Below are 20,896 nucleotides of genomic sequence, written 5' to 3' on the forward strand. Positions count from 1 at the left end.
AAAACAAAGAGGAGAGGGAACAAAGATGAAGGATTGTGACTAGTCAAGTCTGCGTGTCTCAAAAAAGCAGCGGAGAAAATTTTTCTCTTTATCATATAAGGTGACCGAGGTATCACTTACACAACTATCACTTTTTTCTTTGATGTAGAATGCCTCCAAAAGTTCGCGTGCTATTTTGTTTTTGCTTTTGCCCAGAATCTTGATATCTTTGAGCATCGGTTCACAACCAAGGCATGAAATGCAATGAGCGGACAAGTTCGCCCCCTTCTCTTTTTTGTATGGAAAGGGCATGCTCCCCTGCTCGTTCATTGACGCAGCGTCCAGTTTGGCCGATATGCACGCGTCCACATTTGAGCGGGATTTGGTAGACCACGCCGGTGGTACATTTGGCAAACTGTACAGCATTTTTGATTGTGCATGCGCTTGGTGCTACGGCTAGAAAAAAGATTTCGCTGCGGCGAAATTTGAGCGGAGAGCCGTGGAGCTCTTGACAGACAGAGCGGTTCACGCTGCCCACTCTAGGCCAGTTGCTTTGACCCGTGTGATCTTATTAGCCGGCACAATGTTCGAAGACGTAATCTAGCCCTTTCTTCCAAAATGCTGTGGGATCACCGAGTCATCGGAGAATTCCCAGGATTTCGAAACCACTTACCATCGCCACCTGGAGGGAAGCGGCGGAAACGGGGGAGGGTCTTGACCTCCCAGGAACATCATCATCCTTAATTATTAACTGCCGGTATTCCTATTTTCCCACACAATAATTGTCTTCGGTTGCTGGATAATGTGCAATATTTAATAAATATGCTGGCAAAATTTAATTTGGTAACGGTATATCAGACTTCCCCGGGCTCGTAAAGATACACGATTAGAATCTTAATCATCATCGCCATCATCTGGAGGGTCAAAGGCATATGTCCTTGCATGATCTTTGCAGTATGGCACACATGAGAACTGGCGCGTTTACCTGCTGGACAATCCGAATGTCATTAATGTCACATGATGTCATCGCTAATTATACTGATTACTCTTATCATTGCCTGATTATATTAATTAGCATTAGTTATGTGACGTCATCATCTTCGTCGCGTGAACCGTCGGCTGGTGACGTCACATGGTGCCGTTTCTTGCGGATATGACCTTGAAAGTGAGCCATCTAATGCGTTCGCATTAATAACAGAAGTTGCTCGTTTGTGTACCTCTGTTGGTGTACTACAGTCGTCGCAGCTTTTTAAATGTTTTCGAAGGCAACAAACAGCGTACTGAAAAGAGCATTCTCGCTATGCCGGATAGAGCTGGAAAATCTAAATATACTGATATGCGTCTGCATAGCCGTAGCATTGGAAACCACATCGACAACCAATTTCTTTATATTCGGTAACTATTCTCAAGCCTGAAAAGAGTGTCGTGAATACCTCCTCACTCCTGCCAATTTCTGGTAGATGGTGTAGAAGGGCTGTGTTTGTCAATTGTCGGTTCGTGCGTGAATGAGCGAAAGGCTTCCAATACGAACAAGTATACACGAAGCTCGCAGGGCCCTATACTGAGGGTTCATCCCGAATTATAAGCTTCTCCTATAGCGTGCGCATCAATAGTGTTTGTAGACACCTTATTAAATAATACCGTCATCATTTTGGCTTTCCTGTCTCGCAGGATTCTCAGAATTGTTTTTAACTGAAAAACTTCTTAATCACTTTTTGTTTAGTTCTTCGTTTGTTTTCTGAGGTCGAGCAGCCGACCTCAACCTCACGATTTGAAGTTGAGATGAGGTTGAATGAGGTCAGCAGTGGCCTCAGGAAAAGTGAGGTGAGGGCATCTAAGGAGGTTCAGTGAGGTCGGCTAATTCTTTTTGAGGTTGAGGTGAGGTAGAGATTTTTTAGGTCAAATGCCCACCTCTGGTCTGGACCGGGTTGCACGCATCCGGCCCGCTTAGAAGGGGATCACGTTCACCGGTCGGTGTTTACCCGCGGCATGTGCAACCCTGGGTCTATTGGAGACAGTAGAAAAACAAACTATGACATCGCTCGAATGGAAGCCTCGAAAACGATCTCAAATTGAGGTCAGGGGGAAAATTGGTTTTTTAGGGAAAGGAAATGGCGCAGTATCTGTCTCACATATCGGCGGACACCCGAACCGCGCCGTAAGAAAAGGGATAGATGAGGGAGTGAAAGAAGAAAGGAAGAAAGAAGTGCCGCTGTGGAGGCCTCCGGAATAATTTCGACCGCCTGGGGATCTTCAACGTGCACTGACAGCGTACAGCACACGGGCGCCTTTTTGCGTTTCGCCTCCACAGACACGCAGCCACCGCGGTCGGGTGCAAACCTGGGAACTCCGGATCAGTAGCAGAGCGCCCTAACCACTGGGCCACCAGGGGAAGAAACAATTCATGTATTAAGGCGATAGCCTTTAATGGCTCATACTCGTGGTGACCGTCCGTCCGTTACATCGCCACCCAGGTCACGTAGCGCCACTCTCGCGCCAGCTGCTCTTCTCCTCTGTCGGGACCTAGGTCACGTGGCGCTACCCTCGCGCCAGCTAGTCATTGTCATTTTTCTTTAATACCATGATTCCGCACGTGAATTCTTGGCCGTGCAGGCCGCATTTCAATGGAGACGAAAAGCAAAATGTGCCTGTTTATTGCGTAGTATATGTCAAAAAACGCAGTTTTTTTCTGTTTTCTAACTAGTTTTCCCTCTTGGCGTGCAATATCAAATAGCCATTTTCAACTTTAATAGAAGACTAAAAAAAAAAGTCTTTTCGTGCGAACTGGTTGTTTCCCTTCATATTCGAGGGGCCTGTGCACGGCGCTCATTGCTCCGGAAAAGGCGCCCTCAAATTCTATGAAATGAATGAATGAATGAACATCAATTATAAATAAGCTCTTGCGTTTAACATGTGAACGAGAACAAAACATGGGAAGAGAACAAAAGTGAACAAGCAAGCATTTCAGTTATGTAGAATAATTTTTACGTAATCTCACAGAAACTAACTTGCATACGCCACCCCTCAGAATAGTGATAACCTGATAAAATTACGGAAAAAACGTCACAGAATGTCACGAGGCAAAATACAGCAGCAGCGCCTGGTCAAAGTTATCAGTGGAAAAAATTTCAGACTAACTGTACTAACTGTACTAACCATTGACTACTGTACGAGGAAAAAAAAGAATATTTATACAAGTTAATACGGACATGGGAAGGCAGCAAATTGTGAGCGTTACGGTGCCTTGACACGCGTGGCAGGTAACGTTGAATGTATGGCCGTCCATTAAATTCTAGCGACTTGTCATTCATCGTGAAAAGAAATTTAAGTCGTGCTATAGTTCTTCGAAATTTTATGGTAGGGATATGGTTGTCAGCCATGAGTTGTGGAAGGGGAATCAGTGGGCCCGAACTTGTTGAAAATGAACCTCACTGCTCGCCTCTGAACCATTTCAAGTTTATGTTTATGCTTTAGATGAAAGGGATTCCATACCACGGCTGCATACTCTAATTTCGGCAATACGTAAATTCTGTAGGCTAGCATTTTCAAATCAGAAGGTGCTGTTTTCAGCTTATGACGCAGAAATGCGAGTTTTCGGGAAGCGGATGCGCAAATGTTATCAATGGGTTTGGACCACGAAAGAGTGTTTGTAAACGTTACGCCTATGTATTTATATTCTGTGACTTCCTTTATTTGATTATCATTGATGCAATATGAAAATGAAATTGCCTGTTTTTTGTTCGTGACGCGAAATAAGACCGTTTTTTTTTAGTGTTTAGGGTCATAGACCAAGCCGTGCACCATTCATTAAGTGTGGCTAAACTATTGTGTAACTGAAGCTGATCGTCACGGCCTGTAACCTGTTTAAAGAGCAGACAACCGTCCGCGAACAGCCTGATGTTAACATGAGAATGAAAGGCACTAGTTATATCATAAACATAGATTAAGAAAAGATTTGGTCCCAGTACGCTTCCTTGAGGCACTCCAGACGAAACCGGTAACACATTGGAGGCATGGCCATTGACATCCACGAACTGAGTGCGGTTCGAAAGGTACGCTCTTATCCAGTTTATGATGAGTGCAGGAAGACCAAAATTAGTAAGTTTTTCAAGAAGTTTGCCGTGAGGAACGCGATCAAACGCTTTGTTAAAATCAAGGAAGATAAGATCAACCTGCCCAGAAGAATCAAGTGTTACAGCGATTTCGTGAACAGTTGTTAAAAGATGGGTACATGTCGACAAACCCCTCCGAAATCCATGCTGAAATGGAGAGAATAAGTTGTTCGCTTCGAGAAAATTTGTTAAGTAGTGAGCGATGATGTGTTCTAGTGTTTTTCAGCTCGTAGATGTCCATGAAATTGGGCGGTAGTTTTCCACAAGCTGGCGGTCACCTTTTTTGTGGACTGCTATGACACGGGCCACACGCCAATCGCCAGGTAAAGTTGCCGTGCTAATAGATAAAGAAAAGATAGCTGTTAAAATGTGTGCAATAGGCTCGGCGTAACGATGAAGGAAGGAATTCGGTATGCCATCTGGGCCTTCAGAAGATTTTTATTTAACTTTTAGCAATAATGAAAACACACCCTCAAAAGATATGAAGTCTGACGCTTGGCAGCAAAATGACTAAGCCTCTGTGACACTATCAACCTGGTTGAATACAGAATGAAAGTATTCATTCATTATGTTGGAAATTTCCTGTGGATCAGCAATCACATTATCGTGCTGCCTTATTTCTTGCAAGTGTGTGCTCATATTTATAAGGTACCGCCAAAATTTATCAGGGCTAGTTTTTATGTAGTTCGGCAAGGTACCGGAAAAATATTTCTGTCGGGCTAGCAATAACGCATCAGAAATCTGAGTTTGCAGTTGGCGAATATCTACGGGGTTTCTGTTCTTCCGCTTTTTTGCGCGTTTTAGCCTCCGCTTTAAATGTATAATTTTTTTGTCAACCCATGGGTTTGTTCGCTGTGCTTTAATGCATTTGGTCGGAAAAAGGCATCGATGCAGTATATACAGCAAGTTACAAACGCCTGTCATAGTGAAGTAATGTCAGCTTTTGGTAAGTTGTCAACCAGCTTCCACAGTTCATCAAGGACGGATTGATCACTGGCATGACTGAAGTCTTTAACAGTTTTACAACCTTTAATGTATTTTTTCTTGCAGTTATCAAGGCTGCAACTGAACAGCACAAGCTTTTGGTCCGATATTCCCTCCTCCATGCAAACTTCGAAATCTGTAATATTCTTGCTAACAAATTCAAAGCCAGTGTCACCATTATCGCGCGTGTTTTCAAGTATGACTTGATTTAAGTCGCATGCAAGCATTATGTCGGAAACTGGGCAATCAACAAGCTGTATTTCAGGCCTATGTAGCCAGTCCACTGCAGGTAGGTTAAAATCACCCGCCATAATAATTTGCCGGTTTTGCAGCGGAAGCATGTAGTCACATATTGAGATCAAGAACTCGGGAGAAGATGGCGGTGGCCTATAAACTGCACATACCACAACCACGTGTCCCCAACAGTTAATCTTATAAAATAGACTTTCATGGTTATCTAGCTGAGGAAGTATTTCGAGGTAATCGTGCTTTTTAAAATGATAGCTATACCACCGCCCCTTGATCCACGATCCCGGCGAAATATCGTATGCGATGGTGATACCAGCATTTCGTCGCTAACACCATCATGCAGCCATGTTTCTGTGACAATTGTCATGTGTGGGTCACACTTGTGGAGAAGGAATTCAAGCTGTTCAGCCTTATTTACTGTACTTCTAGCATTGAAATTTAGAACTCTCAGATTTTTAGAAACGACGCAGGTGTTGCGTCATTCGTGATCAGAAGTTTGGCGTTCGCGGCTGATGGCAATTCGTTGATTTCGATTATCATCCCAAGCAAAGAAGCAGCCATCAATGTTTAGTTTATCATTGATAAGAAAAGCACGTTTCCCGCTGTCGACATCTGGTTTAGCAGTTTCCCATAGAAGTTTACGTTTTCTCAGAGTTTCTTTGCTGTAGTCATTCTGAATAGATATACCGCTACCTTTTAGCTTACATACGTTGCGAAAAGCAGCCTCTTTTTCTAAATAATCCTGAAAATATACAATAGCAGTGTGAAGAGTTGAACGCCGAAGCGAGGACAAGCGCGGGGGAGATGCCCAGCCGAACTTAAAATGGTCTACACCGGCGGGTTGGTGAAGGCGGACTGCCCCGTCCGCCACGGCCAGAAACGGCGCTCTGAAATTGAGCTCATGCCAGCCAGGTGAGTTCAAGGCCGCCCGACTGGCAAGAAAAGCGAGTCTGAGCTGAAACAAAGAAAGCACGCAGGATGAGTGCGACTCGTGCTCGCAATAGCTGAGCTTCACAGCGTGTTTGCGTGACTACTTGGCTCCGATGTTTACGTGACCCAACTGCGTACGCGAGCTTCAGTGCTGCGGTGTCTTTACAGCACCGCTCCACCACGCAGCTTAGAGGCTTTACTGCACGGCGGAAAAGTATAACGCAATAGACTTCCGTCGGCAAAGTGTTTTGGGCTAGATGAAAAAAACTGCAATGAAAACAACAAAAACACGACAGCGCGCAAAGGAACCGCCGGTGTGTGGCCAATCCCTGCAGTTGGTATGCGCAATTTTCCACTTGAGATCAACTAAACAAAAGGCTATTGGTTTTGTCGCCTCGTGTCTCGCTTTTAACTGCATTAAATGTCCGCGTTTTACAAGACTCTTGTCAGCTCGAACAAGTCACGACACACGAAGTCATTTCGAACTAAACAAGATATATGCAGAGAAACTAGACGCGTATTTCGTGAAAATATCCAGCAATATTGGTCTCTGTTCGCTCTCGGCACCAGTGATTATGCAAGCAACCCATAACAAAGTCTGGTCGCGCACTGTCTTTGCGCTCAAATAAGTGTTCGGCGAACCGAAGCGCAGTTATAACTTCAGGCACGGCCGATCGCGCTTCCAGACATCGCTCAGGAACCACGAATACTCATGAGTACACAAGTGGACATCGTGAAATTTTTCGGGCTTAGGGTTTATAACGTGCAGTCAACAGCAAAAATTTACAGGATGCGTTCGAGCGGAAACAAATATATTGTAGCGCTACCTCGCGGCGTAGTTAACTGGTACAGACACCAACGGTTCGACCATGCACGTCATCTCAACCTCAGCTAATTTAGGCGATTCGGTTGAGTGACAGCACCGAAATAGTTTCTCTTCCGCACACCCGGATCTCATAATCTTTCGGCAGCGAAAGTGGTTTGGCAAGAAGGGGCCTCACAATTAGGACAGAAAGCGGTAATTGTGCTGCTGTTGTAGTTATATTGACAGGTGGCGCTTACAATATAAACCTGTTGATCCGAGGTAGATCTAGCCTTCCCAGTTAGCTCAGTTAATAAAGCGATTGCCCCGGTGCCGCGGTGGTCCCTGGTTCGAACCCCGGACCGGGACGGATTTTTATTTAACTACGAAGTTGCTGTGGAAGTTTCCTTTGCAGCCGTACGGCTGCGCCTGGGTGCACGCTAATAAGTAATTACTCCTCTATTACAAATCTACGCTACCTTGGGAGATTCCCTTAAAGTAATGAACCAACACCGCTTTCGAGTTATTTATCAAATCGCCCTCACCCTATATATCATAGCTGCTGTTTTATATTATCTTCTCTAGTTTAGCCGGCGAAAAATCCTTGCCTAAATCGTGAACGATGAAGGCGGGGACCAGGTTTCCCTCGGCCATCTCCACACGCACATACACACAGCATAGACATGGACACGCACTACTATAAGCGTGTGCGCTTGTGCTTATCTTGTCTGTTCTGAAACTGGGCTCAGCGCGTACCAGCCTTATGGCCGGGCAAACATCATGCGTCTCCGAGTGTTCACTATCTTCCATGTTCGTATCTCTTCCAAAATTGTCAGAAGAAAAACATGGCAGTGAAAGTAGCATAGTTAAAGCTAAGCTGCCGAACGAAAAAATCGGCTGACGGTATTCCCGGAAGCATGTGCACCGTTCCAACCGTCTGCGTGCGAACGCGGCGCTAGGCTGTTTTCGAGCTCTTCTGCGCGAGCATATGCCAACCTCGCGCACACGATCCTGAAAAGAGTAATGGCAGACCCTCGGAAAAATAACTGCAGACAAAAGGAGAGTGACGTCAGAGAAATTACTTTTGTGGCTGCCTGCCAGGCATTCTTCCCCAAGCTGCGAGATGTGCTGCTTGTTGAGCCTGAAGACAACATCGGCGACGCGCGTGAGACTGCGCATTACAGAACGCGTTTTCGGATTGTGAAGAAAAGTGCATGGGCACGGGTCACTTTAATTGTCCGTGAAAAACGTTCGACAGACAGACAAAAAGAAAAACTTTATTGAGCAAGTGAGTTTTAGACCCAGCTGGGTCCCTGGGCCACTGCGCGGTCCCGCACTGCATCAAGTAGATCATGCCAAGACGCAAAACGCAACGAACGACGTAGAGAACAGAGACACAGAGTGCTGTAGACCGTTCGTCACGGAGAAAAAAAAAATGCGTTCATCACGGTTGGGGTGGAGATTCAGGCTATATCAGCCTCTCATTTACAATGTGGACAATTGCTTCGCCACTGTCGCATAATGAAAAAGGAGATGCGTTCCTGCAAAGTGATACACTAAAGGGGGGGGGGGGGGGGTAGTTTGTGCATGGTTTTAAGAAAGACGATGCGCAAAACAGACAACACATGAGGAAGACAGATTAAACATGTGTGGGTCCTCCTCTCTGCTCTTGCCTTTTGCCTAAGTATTCACTCTCCTACTAAGTGAATAAACAGTTGCAAGTTGCGCTTGTTTCGTCTGTCTTCCTCCTGTGTTGTCTGTTTTGCGCATAGTATTTTTCAAAAGCTTTCATGCAGGTGTCCGACAAAATCCAGTCTCCAAGCTACTCTCTAAGATGTCAATCACGCCTCCTGGTGACCGGGCTGCTTGTGGTTCTAATACATTAATTAATTTTGCATTTGATTGACAATTATTCGGGACTTTCACGGTCTACAAGGGGCGGCACTGAAGATCCAGAACGGCTGTTTGAGAGATGATCAGGCAGCCGCGCTAGCCTTGCGTTGCAGTGCGCTGCGCTATACGGTGCCTGATGTTGCATTAGAATGTTCGTGCCATTTACTGGCCCTCCAGCACTGGGATACCTCATGTTCCCCATTGGAGCAACTGTATGAGAGCGGGCTGCCTCTCTAAATAATAATAATTGGTTTTTGGGGAAAGGAAATGGCGCAGTATCTGTCTCATATATCGTTGGACACCTGAACCGCGCCGTAAGGGAAGGGATAAAGGAGGGAGTGAAAGAAGAAAGAAAGGAAGAGGTGCCCGTAGGGGAGGGCTCCGGAATAATTTCGACCACCTGGGGATCTTTAACGTGCACTGACATCGCACAGCACACGGGCGCCTTAGCGTTTTTCCTCCATAAAAGCCTCTCTAAAGCCGAAGCAGCTCTCAGTGCGGGCCATGTTGTTAGCTGCGGCTGTCACCGTACAAGTCCTCGATGTGCAGACATGGCAGGTGCGACAGAAACCTAACGACGCAGGTATGGCTGATCTGGCGGGCACACCATTTGGAATCGTGCAGCAGCAGTGAGACACGCAGGCGGCCTTATATATATAGAGAAGAAAGGCGGCAGGGAAACGCTCGGAACGCGGGGGGGAGCAAACGCGGATGCCGAGAAAATTTTCAGTTCGTGTAGTTCTTTGGTCACATAGGGTGCATTTAAGCGCAACCACGTATATACGCCGAGCTCGCAGCCAACTATAGCTTGTTCTTCACCTTACTATTGCATATAAGCAGTCGCATTATGGGTGCCTGGACAAGCAGGGCACAAAAATAGTGGTCTGAGCCCAACAACGAAACACAAATGCAAAATAGCAATGACGGTCTGCAGTGAACATCTCAGCCCCTGGTGATCTGTATTGCAGCACAACTCGTGGACAACAATTACGACTGACAAAAACCGTCAGCGGAGCCGCCGCGGTGGCTCAGCGATTATGGTGCTCTGCTTCTGTGCCGAAAGACGCAGGTTTGATCCCGTCCGCGGCGCTCTCATTTCGATGGGGGCGGAATTCTAGAGGCCCGTGTACTGTGCGATGTCAGCGCACTTAAAGAACCCCAGGTGGTCGGAATTTCCAGAGCCCTCCACTACAGCGTCCCTCATAGCCTCAGTCGCTTTTGGACGCTAAACCCCCATAAAACCAAACCAAACCATAAATCGTCGGCAAACCCTGACGTCTGTGTTTTTCAGCAGCGATTGCTTGACAAGCAAAGAAGGTATGTCTTGGAATATAAATCCAGCAGGGTGCTTTGTGGGGTTAGTTAACTAGCACGGCACTCTTCAAACGTAAAAACAGCGCTAATACCGGGCACATGTAGTGCTTCTTTTCTGTGTGCTGTCTTTAGTGCACTTTTTATGCTTAAAGAATTAAAGAGAAGCCGTGACTGTTGCTTCCTCGGTATCGCATATATGCTATCTGACACTGTACCGGCTGCAGAGGAAGCTTCGCATCTCACGAAAAGAAATAAATACATAACAAAGCATGAAGTATACTTTAGTTCTCTCGCAGCATGCATGCACACTCGAGAGGGGACGCCACGAAAAGAAAAAAGCGGTACGCAAGTTCGAGGCCCCATTGCGCCCACTGTTGCCAGCAGCCAGCAAAGCAAGGTATGCGCACCATTTCAACGACACCAACAAACTCGCAAACAATGCGTGTAACTAAGGTTCTACAGATGGTCTGACTTTTCGAGAACGCGAAACAATGAAATTAGAGATTTCTTAGATGTGTTTTCAACCGCGACATTGTTTTCATCAGGGGCATTGAGCAACATTGTTAATTCGTTGGATATCGATTCAGTATATTAATTAATACGAAACAACAGTGAATTTAATTAATGTGGCGAATTGGGCGCGTTGGTACATAACTGCAGGCACAGCAGCGCACAAAAGGCGGGGACAGAGTAGACAGACCAGGACGAGCGCTTTCCTTGTCTGGCTACTCTGTCCCCGCCTCTTGTGCGCTGCTGTGCCTGCAACAGTATATACCAAGGATTATGCTGGCGTGTGTTAAAATAAGGAATAAAAGAAATAATAAGACGCATTTGGAGGGCTATGGGGTTTATGGATGGTCCTTAAGGATAACAGGCTGAATTCCAAGGGAAGGGAAGCGTAGATTAAGAAGTCTGCGGGGATAGGCTAGCCGCAGCGGGAACGGGACAGGGTTAGTTGAAGAGATGTGGGACAGAAATTTGTACTGAAGTGGGCGTAGTCAGGCTAATAATTATGACGGAGTTTATCGGGTATAACGTCCCAAAGCGACTCAGGCCATGAGCAGAGATGGGCGACCTCATGAGGTTTCGACCTCATAAGGTCGACCTCAACCTCAAAATGACCTCAAGCTCACGTCGTGAGGTGAGGTCAGCGACGGCTCGAAATTTTGTGAGTGAGGTCAGCAAATCAGACCTCACCCTCACGCGTGAGTTTCAGATTGAGTGAGGTCGTCATTCAGTGAGGTCGAAATTTTGAGGTCGAGACTTTTTGCAGTTGCCACGTCTTACATCGACGAGTGCCACTTCCGAAGCGGAGTTGCAGCGCATCACCGCAGTGTTCATGCAATGACGCTTGGAGTTCGGTTTCCCCTGCTTGGACAACCGGATGCCACAGTTCCCTCTTAGCTTCCGGTGCTGCGCCGTAATGTCCGTTCAGCCTGAGTCTACAGGAAGACGCACCCCTCTGGTCTTCCCGGAAGGAGTGTTACTGTCACAGCACGCAACTTTCCCTCCCCTTTCCTCCGCTGGCGCAGCAGCCGTAGCTGCCTGCCGGTCCGCTCCAACTCCCGAGAACGCGCAAATAACTCGCGTTGACCCACGGTAGCTTTCTTTGATGCCGCAAACAAATAAGTTCGCTCCAACAAGCACGCAATGAAATCATCGCAGCGCGGATGGCCCAAGCAAGACTGCTTCGTGTTCATGCTCGTTGCCGGCGCTGACGTCACGGCTCTTGCCTTGCAGTAGAATAAAGGGTGTCCTGCTGTACATGTACATTACAAGCCGTCTTAACAGAAGCTGGAGGTGTCGGCACAGGCGAGAGAATGTGATTCAGGCGGTTCCTAACAAGGGCACCCGCCGATTTAATTAAAAAATCCCCAAGCCAGAAAAACCTGTATAACACCGTCAAAGCTTTTGATCAGAGACTTCCGCTTTCGAATCTCACACTACTTCTGCATATTCCCGTTCCGTAAAGCAAGCAGATGCAAACATAATTTCACTTTTATATCCTTCCGAATCATCTCTCTTTTGGTCTCCGGTTCCTTGTTCCTTCTCGGAAATTCACTTATTATGCCGAAACACCGCAGCACAAAGTGAACGCACCAGCATAGCGGTGTTGCAGCGGCGAAAAAATGCAAAACTATAATGAATGTATGGTGGCGTGGTAGCTGATTCCGTTTCCTCTATTTTTTTAATGAAGATGAGTGAATGGAACTGATTACATGCTCGTGCTGTGCTGCTGAGTCGCTGTTTATTAATAATTAATAATTGGTTTTGGGGGAAAGGAAATGGCGCAGTATCTGTCTCATATATCGTTGGACACCTGAACCGCGCCGTAAGAGTCGCTGTTTCAAACCTTCTAATATGACGTTTGATGGGGCACAGTGACCCGCCGCGGTGGCTCAGTGGTTAGGGCGCTCGACTACTGAGCCGGAGTTCCCGGGTTCGAACCCGACCGCGGCGGCTGCGTTTTTATGGAGGAAAAACGCTAAGGCGCCCGTGTGCTGTGCGATGTCATTGCACGTTAAAGATCCCCAGGTGGTCGAAATTATTCCGGAGCCCTCCACTGCGGCACCTATTTCTTCCTTTCTTCTTTCACTCCCTCTCTTATCCCTTCCCTTACGGCGCGGTTCAGGTGTCCAACGATATATGAGACAGATACTGCGCCATTTCCTTTCCCCAAAAAACCAATTATTATTATTTAATTCATGTTGGCACTTTAGTTTTTGTTTCGACTGCCTCACCTGTAGCTGTCTTGTGAACAAATTGAGGCAATACGCTGCCTCGGCAATGTGGGCGTAGGGTGCCTCTCACGCTGCATTCAAGCAGCTTTTTTCCCTGCGTCCTCTCTCTCCCATTGATACCTGTACCACTAAGAGCGAGAAATAAACTTCAACTAACTTCAACTTCATCTGTAAGGCAGGTCGCCAACCTAACTGATCCCATACGAGAAAAGAAAACAGAATGATTACAATCAAAAATCGCAAACTAAAAACAGAAGCAAGCAACAGTGTGCCCCATTAAACGTCATACTAGAAGGTTTGCAACAGCGACTCAGCAGCCCAGCGACAGCACGTAATCAATTCTATTCACACATCTTCATTAAAAAAGGAATAAAAATCAGCTACCACATCACATACATTCATTATAGTTTTGCATTTTTTCACCGCTGTAACACCGCTATGCTGGTGCGTTCGCGCCATTCTGCGGTGTTTCGGCATAATAAGTGAATTTCCGAGAAGGAACAACGAACCGCAGACCAAAGAGAGGTTATTCGGAAGCATATAAAAGTGAAATTATATTCGCATCTGCTTGCATTACGGAACTGGAATTTGTATACAGAATTAGCGTGAGATTTGAAAGGGGAAGTCACCGACCAAAAGCTTCGACGGTGTTATACAGGTTTTTCTGGCTTCGTGCTTTTTAAATCAAATCAGCAGGCGTCCTTGTTAGTAACCACTTGAATCACATTCTCTCGCCTGTGCCCACTACTGCAGTTTCTGTTAAGTCAGCTTGTAATGTACAGCAGGATCCCCTTTATTCGACTGCAAGGCAAGAGACATGACGTCAGAGCCGGCAACGAGCATGAACACGAAGCAGTCTTGCTTGGGGCCATCCGCGCTGCGGCGAATTCATTGCGTGCTTGTTGGACTGAACTTATTTGTTTGTGGAATCAAACAAAGCTACAACGGGTCAACGTGAGTTACGTGCTTTGCGCTCTCCCGGGAGTTTGAGCCGACCGACAGGCAGCCGGGTGCTTCGCCAGCGGGGCAAGGGGGAGCGAGAGTGTCGTGCTGTGACAGTAACACTCCTTCCGGGAAGACCAGAGGGGTGCGTCTTCCTGTAGGCTCAGGTTTAATGGACATTACGGCGCCGCAGAGGAAGTTGAGAGGGAACTGTGGCATCCGGTTGTCCAAACAGGAGAAACCGAACACCAAGCGTCATTGCATGAACACTGCGGTGATGCGCTGCAACACCGCTTCGGAAGCGGCACTCGTCGGAGTAAGACGTGGAAGCTGCAAAATTCTCGACCTCAAAATTTCAACCTCACTGCATGACGACCTCACTCAACCCCAAACTCACGCGTCAGGTTGAGGTCTGATTTGCTGACCTCACTCACAAAATATCGAGCCGTCGCCGACCTCACCTCAACCTCACCTCACGACGTGAGGTTGAGGTAATTTTGAGGTCGAGCAAAGATTTCTAAAGAATTTTTGGTGTAATGTATACAAAATACGGCAGGCAGAAATCGAGAGATTTAACTGAAAAGTTCTGTTGATATGCATCGTTACTGCACGAGCAATTCATAAAATGTTGAGTGGGGCGACGCTTGAAAGAGATACTGCTCTGGTGTCTTCATGCATCATGATTTGCGATGAAAAACGAAGCCTTTTTTTTCATCAGAAAATGCAAAAATTGATGAAGAATTTATGATGTCCGTTTGATGCAAAAGTACAACAGATGTTTCTTTTGTGATGAATTTCTCACGACTCACCATGCTAATATTATATTATAATGATATCAGAAGCTCAATATCCATTTTTGGCAGCGGTTATGTGCACTTTACACGCGCACATGGACATTGTAAAATTCTGCCGTGGCTATGTACAAAAAGCGACGCAAATCACAATAATATGCTAAGCAAGCATGCTGCTCGACTGAACTGACAGATCAGATGTTGGGCGGAAGATGCAGGACCAAACTGGACGCCGTTCGGCAGTGTCATCTCTCAGGTGGTACCGGAGGCGGTCGCGTGGCGTCGATACCATCACTGAAAGTTGCAAATACTCGCATGCACTTAGCTGCGGAAATAATTCTGGATTATAATGAGGAGTACTTCCCCAAAAACAGTTAGCTCGTCGCGACGGATGATGTCTCGGACGGCGCAACAGTTCTATTGTGGCAAGCGGACACCGCAGATAGCCTCAAAATCACAGGGCGCTAATATAGCGTGCCCAAGACAAACATAACGCAAGCAAAATGGCACGAATTGCAACATTTGACCTTCACGGCATACGGGGTTACCACTTCGCAGATAGTTTAAGGGACCTCAGCCGCTAGCTAAACGAGCCTTTTCGGGTGTTATACCTTATTAGGTGCCTCTAATTACTGTTTTCTTTTTATTTATCCGTTATATCACGTCTACGGTGACCCACGTTTTTAGGCGCTTACATCTATAGTTTCTTCTTGCCGATTTATTTGATCGTCGACATTATAACTATTTTGTGTGGCGTGTTGTTGCCCATTTAATGAGTTTTATACGCGCCCTTATGTAATGCCCTCTGAGTTTTATAGCGTACAATAAATTGCGGCAGACGGCTACGGCAGTGCATTTAGTCCGCAAATGACCAACCCCTGTGTTGTGCCGTCTGGCTTACAGTGCAGGGCATGAACGGTATTAGAGTTGTGATTCGAGCAAGTAATTAAATGCAGCTGCCTCCACACTTAGGCCGGGTATCTAGCTGCGCCGACCCATGGTCCACGCGGGTACGTGCCGCCGGACCCCGGTGTTCAGAGCAGCTCAACTCTCGGCGGAACGACATTCGATCCGACGTCGGGGCCGACAGGCACCGGAAGCGCCCTCGGCCGCAACTCAGCGCAAAACCTCGCCGTGGGAACCGCGAGGCAGGAGCGCTCTCAGTGGCGTCAGGTTATGGCGGCTACACGCATTCAGGCATCGCACACCCGGACAGCAACAACGCTGTACGGCGACGGAAGCGAATCTATAGTTTCAGCCCTCGGGCTGGAAATAATCCACAGTTTCCTGCGGTAGAGCGCCTCAGAAAGCTCGACCTGTTCGGTGCACCGTATAAGAATGCTATCTTAAAAAGAATGGGGGAAAAAAATGAAAGGGTTTGACTCACAGCGATAAACTTCCATTGACTTCCGTGACGGTAAACTTCCGTTAAACTTGTTCTTTGTCGGCCGCGGTTAATTCTTAATCGTTTTGTCCTTTACATATTCTATCAGTACATGATCGTAAACTCAACGTGCTGTGGAGTTAACCCAAAGCGATGGGAAGTCGAAGCTCATGTTTGGTGTTTGGTGGCTCGACAGCAACGGCCGTCGCTCCCCTGGTAGCGAGAGGCGAAACTGCGGAGGGCGTGCGGAGGCGTGTTTAGCAAAAAGCGTTTGGAAGATTGGTGGCTAAGAAGCAGACAGGTGACATAATGTTAGAAGTGTAGGAAGACGTATTTAAATAAAATGGCGAGTTTTTTAATATCAACTTACTGCACAGTTAAACAAAAATAAAGGGAAAATAAGCTGAGCATGGTGGCAACTGCCATCATCCCGTTTCAAAGGGGAAGCTCCTACCTTCCATCCATCCATCCATCCATCTAAACTGGTCCAGCGCACTACGCGCGTAATATTATTCCTCTTTTAGCAATATGGCATCTACTTCTTCGTCTTCTCGGAAAGCTTGAATTCATTACTGCTGTGTTATGTGCCATGTCACCAAGGCAACAACAACAACAACTGCTGTGTTGTGGAGTACCACAACAATCTTCACATTTCATCAAGACCCGGGAACCACCCGTGAAAAGTTCACCGCTTCTGAGGCAAGTAATGTAAAACATAGGTGCAAAACGTAGACAGCAGCAGTTTGCATAGTCAAGTGTTAAGTTTGTTGTAGTGTCATAATTGGCTTCGTGTGGCAGTATTCTCTGAGACAAACGCGCGGACGATTACCTCGCCGGAGGATGAGCTCTAGAGTTTTTCGCGCGTGCGAATGCAGTGCGGGTCTTTAGCAGGCAGAGTTACATGAATATATTATTGCAAAGATTGACAGGATGAAGGGTTGAGGTAGTCTTTTTTTATCAATTACTAATACTTAGCAGCGCAAAAACACGAAGCACCGAGGGAGAAATGATACGATCTCAGTGCTTGCTGTGCGCGTGATCGCTTCCCCCTTTTGGTGGCACTTGGAGCTTTTCGCGGTGTCTTCCCGTTCATAACGACGCTTGAAGGCACAGGACAGCTGTTTTCGTTATGGCCGTAATTTGTGCGAGATCATGATAACGGAGCTAGCGAATACGGATTTTTCCTGATAAGTGTGGCGCGAAGCGAAGAGGCGTTAACTGATTTATGAGGGCTCATAGTTAAGGATGGTTGCTTTTCAAGGATAGCGTAATAATAAGATTCAGCAAATTGGCAATTCATTATAATTAATATTCAGCAAAGATTTTACCGATGCTACAGTTCTTTTAGTGTTACCGTAGTGCGCTTCTTTTAAGCTTTATTATGCTCATCTATTGCCTCAGTGTGCTATAACGCTTGCACTGTGGGTGATAATTAACACCTGCAAGGCACTTTGATTCTTCGATTAATTTAAGGCAAGTGAAAGTTCAGTTATGGAAACTTGTAGAGCATTTCTTCGGGGTTTACCTCGGAAAGGGTCGTTTTTTTTTTTTCACGGCTGAATCCAAGTTTTACGCCCAAAGATAGCCGAGCCAAATACGAAGCCTCATCTTCCCAGCATTCCTGAACTATTCCATGGTGGACAAAGAGCCAGCCTTCCCACTACGGTAAGTGAGAAACTGTGTTGCACGGTGTACGTAGCTCAAGGAACAAAATTAAATTTGCCATTTGAGCGTGCGTGCGTGTGCGCGTACGTGCGTGCGTGCGTGCGCGTGTGCGTGTACATGTGTGTGTGTGTGGAGAGAGAGCACTTAAGATCGTTTAGCTCAGCTGGTGAAATGCGGGAGCTATCTCTGCAGTCGTCGCGTACCTGAAACCCGTAGTAGTTGTAGCTGTCGCACAAATCCGTGAGCGAAGGCAAGGGAAGCTAAGAGAAACGAAAAAGAAGCAAAAGAAGAAGAGAGGAAGAAATAAGAGAAAAGGATGGGGGAGAAAATGGAAGGACATCACAGTTCCCGCTAAATGTTTTTCTTTAGCCGTAGCCTCGTCCAGCCAGTATTTTTTTTTTAAGGTTATCCGCACGCCTCCCCACACCAAAATGCATTTACCCTGCATTTGCCAATTAACACTATTATTGGTGTCATTTCCTGCGCCATGGAGCAGGTGTGAAACCATTCCCGGCTGCAGCACAGAAAGGCAGGGAAGCATCCAGTCGCCCAGACTGCAAAGTATACGCGTACATCAACGCAATGCTTTGCCGTTCATGGAAAACAAGGCCGCACGGCTCAGTTCACCGAACCGCGATGACGCATTCGCCGTCTCATGAAGAGAGAAGGTAGGGGTGGAAGAGAGGGGAGGGGGAAAGGTGGTTAACAAGCCCCGCCCACCGTACACGAGATACACAGGTGGCCTGAAAGCGTTATGGACAGAGTCAGCGCAATATTTCGCTCACATGGAGTTCACGGACAGCCACGTTCGCTGTACCGCTCGGACATTGGACGCAGCGAAGGCAACTTCTACACGCGACAGTCACGCGTAGTACATGCATACACTACCGCAACTACGGGGGAAGCCGGAGAGCCCAGAGCTGGAGGCCTCCCACGTCGAAACCGCGTGACTACGAGACGATAGAAATACACGCTGCTATGTGGTTTTGTTCTCATTTTGCAGCGTGGTTTCTTTCGAGCTGTTTTGAGAACCAACGTCAACTCAGCGCCGTTTCTGTCCTGCTGGAGGTCTTAAACACGGGGGCGAACGTATACGTCCATGTATGTACCTTTCCGCTGCCAAGCATGTGCTTCATTTCCTCTCGAGTTCGTCGGCCAACGCCCAGCTGGCCTGAAATCAGCCTCAGTGGAAGAGGGTTCCCCAGTTTCTAAACTCAACCACGTGTAGCCTCACAGCTCCGGGTTCTCGGCTGCCGTAACGCGGCTTCTTCGGAATTAAGGAAACAGCATGCATGCACTGACTGACTGCCGGAGCTTACCGCGGCCACGTGAAGACGAATATAGTGAGGCAGTTGATTTGTTCACCGGTAACTTGGCGACATTCGCTGCAGTGAGCGACCCGGGGAGGATGCGGCCATTCGAAAGAGGAGGAAAGGGAAACGAGAGGGAGGGGGGCTGCGAACAGCTGTGCAATTTATCATGTCGGTGCGCGAAAGCTACATAGACAGCACGGCGCGCACTGCACATCTTTGTATGTAGGTATACATTGTTCATGGTGCAACAGCTGCAAGACACTAACGGTGGTTCACTGGGAAAGCTTCGACACGTGGAGCGTCTTCAGAGTAATAATAATAATTGGTTTTTGGGGAAAGGAAATGGCGCAGTATCTGCCTCATATATCGTTGGACACCTGAACCGCGCCGTAAGGGAAGGGATAAGGAAGGGAGTGAAAGAAGAAAGGAAGAAGCAGGTGCCGTAGTGGAGGGCTCCGGAATAATTTCGACCACCTGGGGATCTTTAACGTGCACTGACATCGCACAGCACACGGGCGCCGTAGCGTTTTTCCTCTATAAAAACGCAGCCGCCGCGGTCGGATTCGAGCTCGGGAACTCCGGATCAGTAGCCGAGCGCCCTAACCACTGAGCCAGCGCGGCGGGGCCGTCTTCAGAGAAGGCGTGTTTCCACAGATAGGGATGTTCGTCCAGTGGCGTGTTCACGCAGCGGCCCATGTGGCCCGCAGACTTTGCCGCGTGACAATGCCACGGTACACAATCAGCCTCTTCCACGCGTGGCGCTCACTGCTTGAACCCTTCCTTTACCGTAGGAAGTAAAAAGAAAACGAGAATTGATCTTGTCTGCGTGGGCGCCGTGGGAGTGCGGCTGCGATCGAGCTATGCCTCAGTGACGCAGGTGTGGTACTCAGACGTACGGAAACAAGGTTGTGCGAGAAACTGCGCAGGCGTTCCACATTAAGGCGAAAGCCTTTCATGGCTCATCGTTGTCCGTCCGTCCGCGAAATCTGTCACGCTATGACGTCATCGGTGGCATAATTCCTATAACCCATATACTCTTAGCAATTACTGAGTAATGGGCGACTACTAATTATACATTAATTATAAATTAGCCATTTCATTTGACATTATTTAGTAATTAGTTACATAAGAATAAACACGAAAATTAAAATAAAAGGAAGTGAAAACTAAATAACGAAAAAAAATGAAAGTAAAAGCTAAAATAAGAAAAAATAAAGAAATAAAAATTGAGAAACTTAAAAAGAAAATAAAATAAACAAATTAACCAAAAATAAAAACAACAGGAAAAATGCAATGCCTACAGGCGCCGTGGAAAAAAAGCCCGCGTTCTAGAAAGTTTCATCCTTTCGCATTCCTGCGCGTAAGCAGACTGAAGTGCCCTCAGATTTTTTTTCCCAGCGAGGCAGCACGTGAATATAAGCGAGCCGTCCGTAGCTCTGCGAGATAAAGGGATGTTTTCTGCTTCGGCATGCGAAAGTAAAGCGATACGTACCACTTACGGGTTTGTTTGATTCTTTGAGGTGCACACGTTTGTGAGCGTTTCATCAAACGCCAGTTGGTATATACAGTCCAGCGGTCGTCTGCCTTCTCCTTTTGGTGTTACCAAATGTAGTACGCATCTGTCCACTTTTCAGCTCTGTTGCAGTTAAAGCAACGCACTCATCAGCCGCGAGCACCTCGACGCGTGGTCACGTGTGCGCAAACCGCAAAACCCCATCGACAATAACACATTAAACATTGCCAAATATGTTTAAGGCCTTACATTGTGAGGCTGTAATGCTCTAGCTTTACATCGAC

At 47.0% G+C, this 20,896-nt stretch overlaps 1 protein-coding gene across 1 annotated transcript in view; it reads right to left on the reverse strand.

Moving 5' to 3' along the window:
- LOC144129356 (monocarboxylate transporter 12-B-like) overlaps positions 1-16,300 on the reverse strand; it is a 32,436-nt gene extending 16,136 nt beyond the window's left edge. The window contains exon 1 of the mRNA XM_077663424.1: positions 16,125-16,300. Coding sequence (XP_077519550.1) covers positions 16,125-16,140 — 16 coding nt within the window. The 5' untranslated portion in view covers positions 16,141-16,300. The remainder of the gene's footprint in view (positions 1-16,124) is intronic.
- Positions 16,301-20,896: the final 4,596 nt, after the last annotated feature.

This window comes from Amblyomma americanum, chromosome 4 (assembly GCF_052857255.1).
Source record: "Amblyomma americanum isolate KBUSLIRL-KWMA chromosome 4, ASM5285725v1, whole genome shotgun sequence".
NCBI classification, from domain to species: Eukaryota; Metazoa; Arthropoda; class Arachnida; order Ixodida; family Ixodidae; genus Amblyomma; species Amblyomma americanum.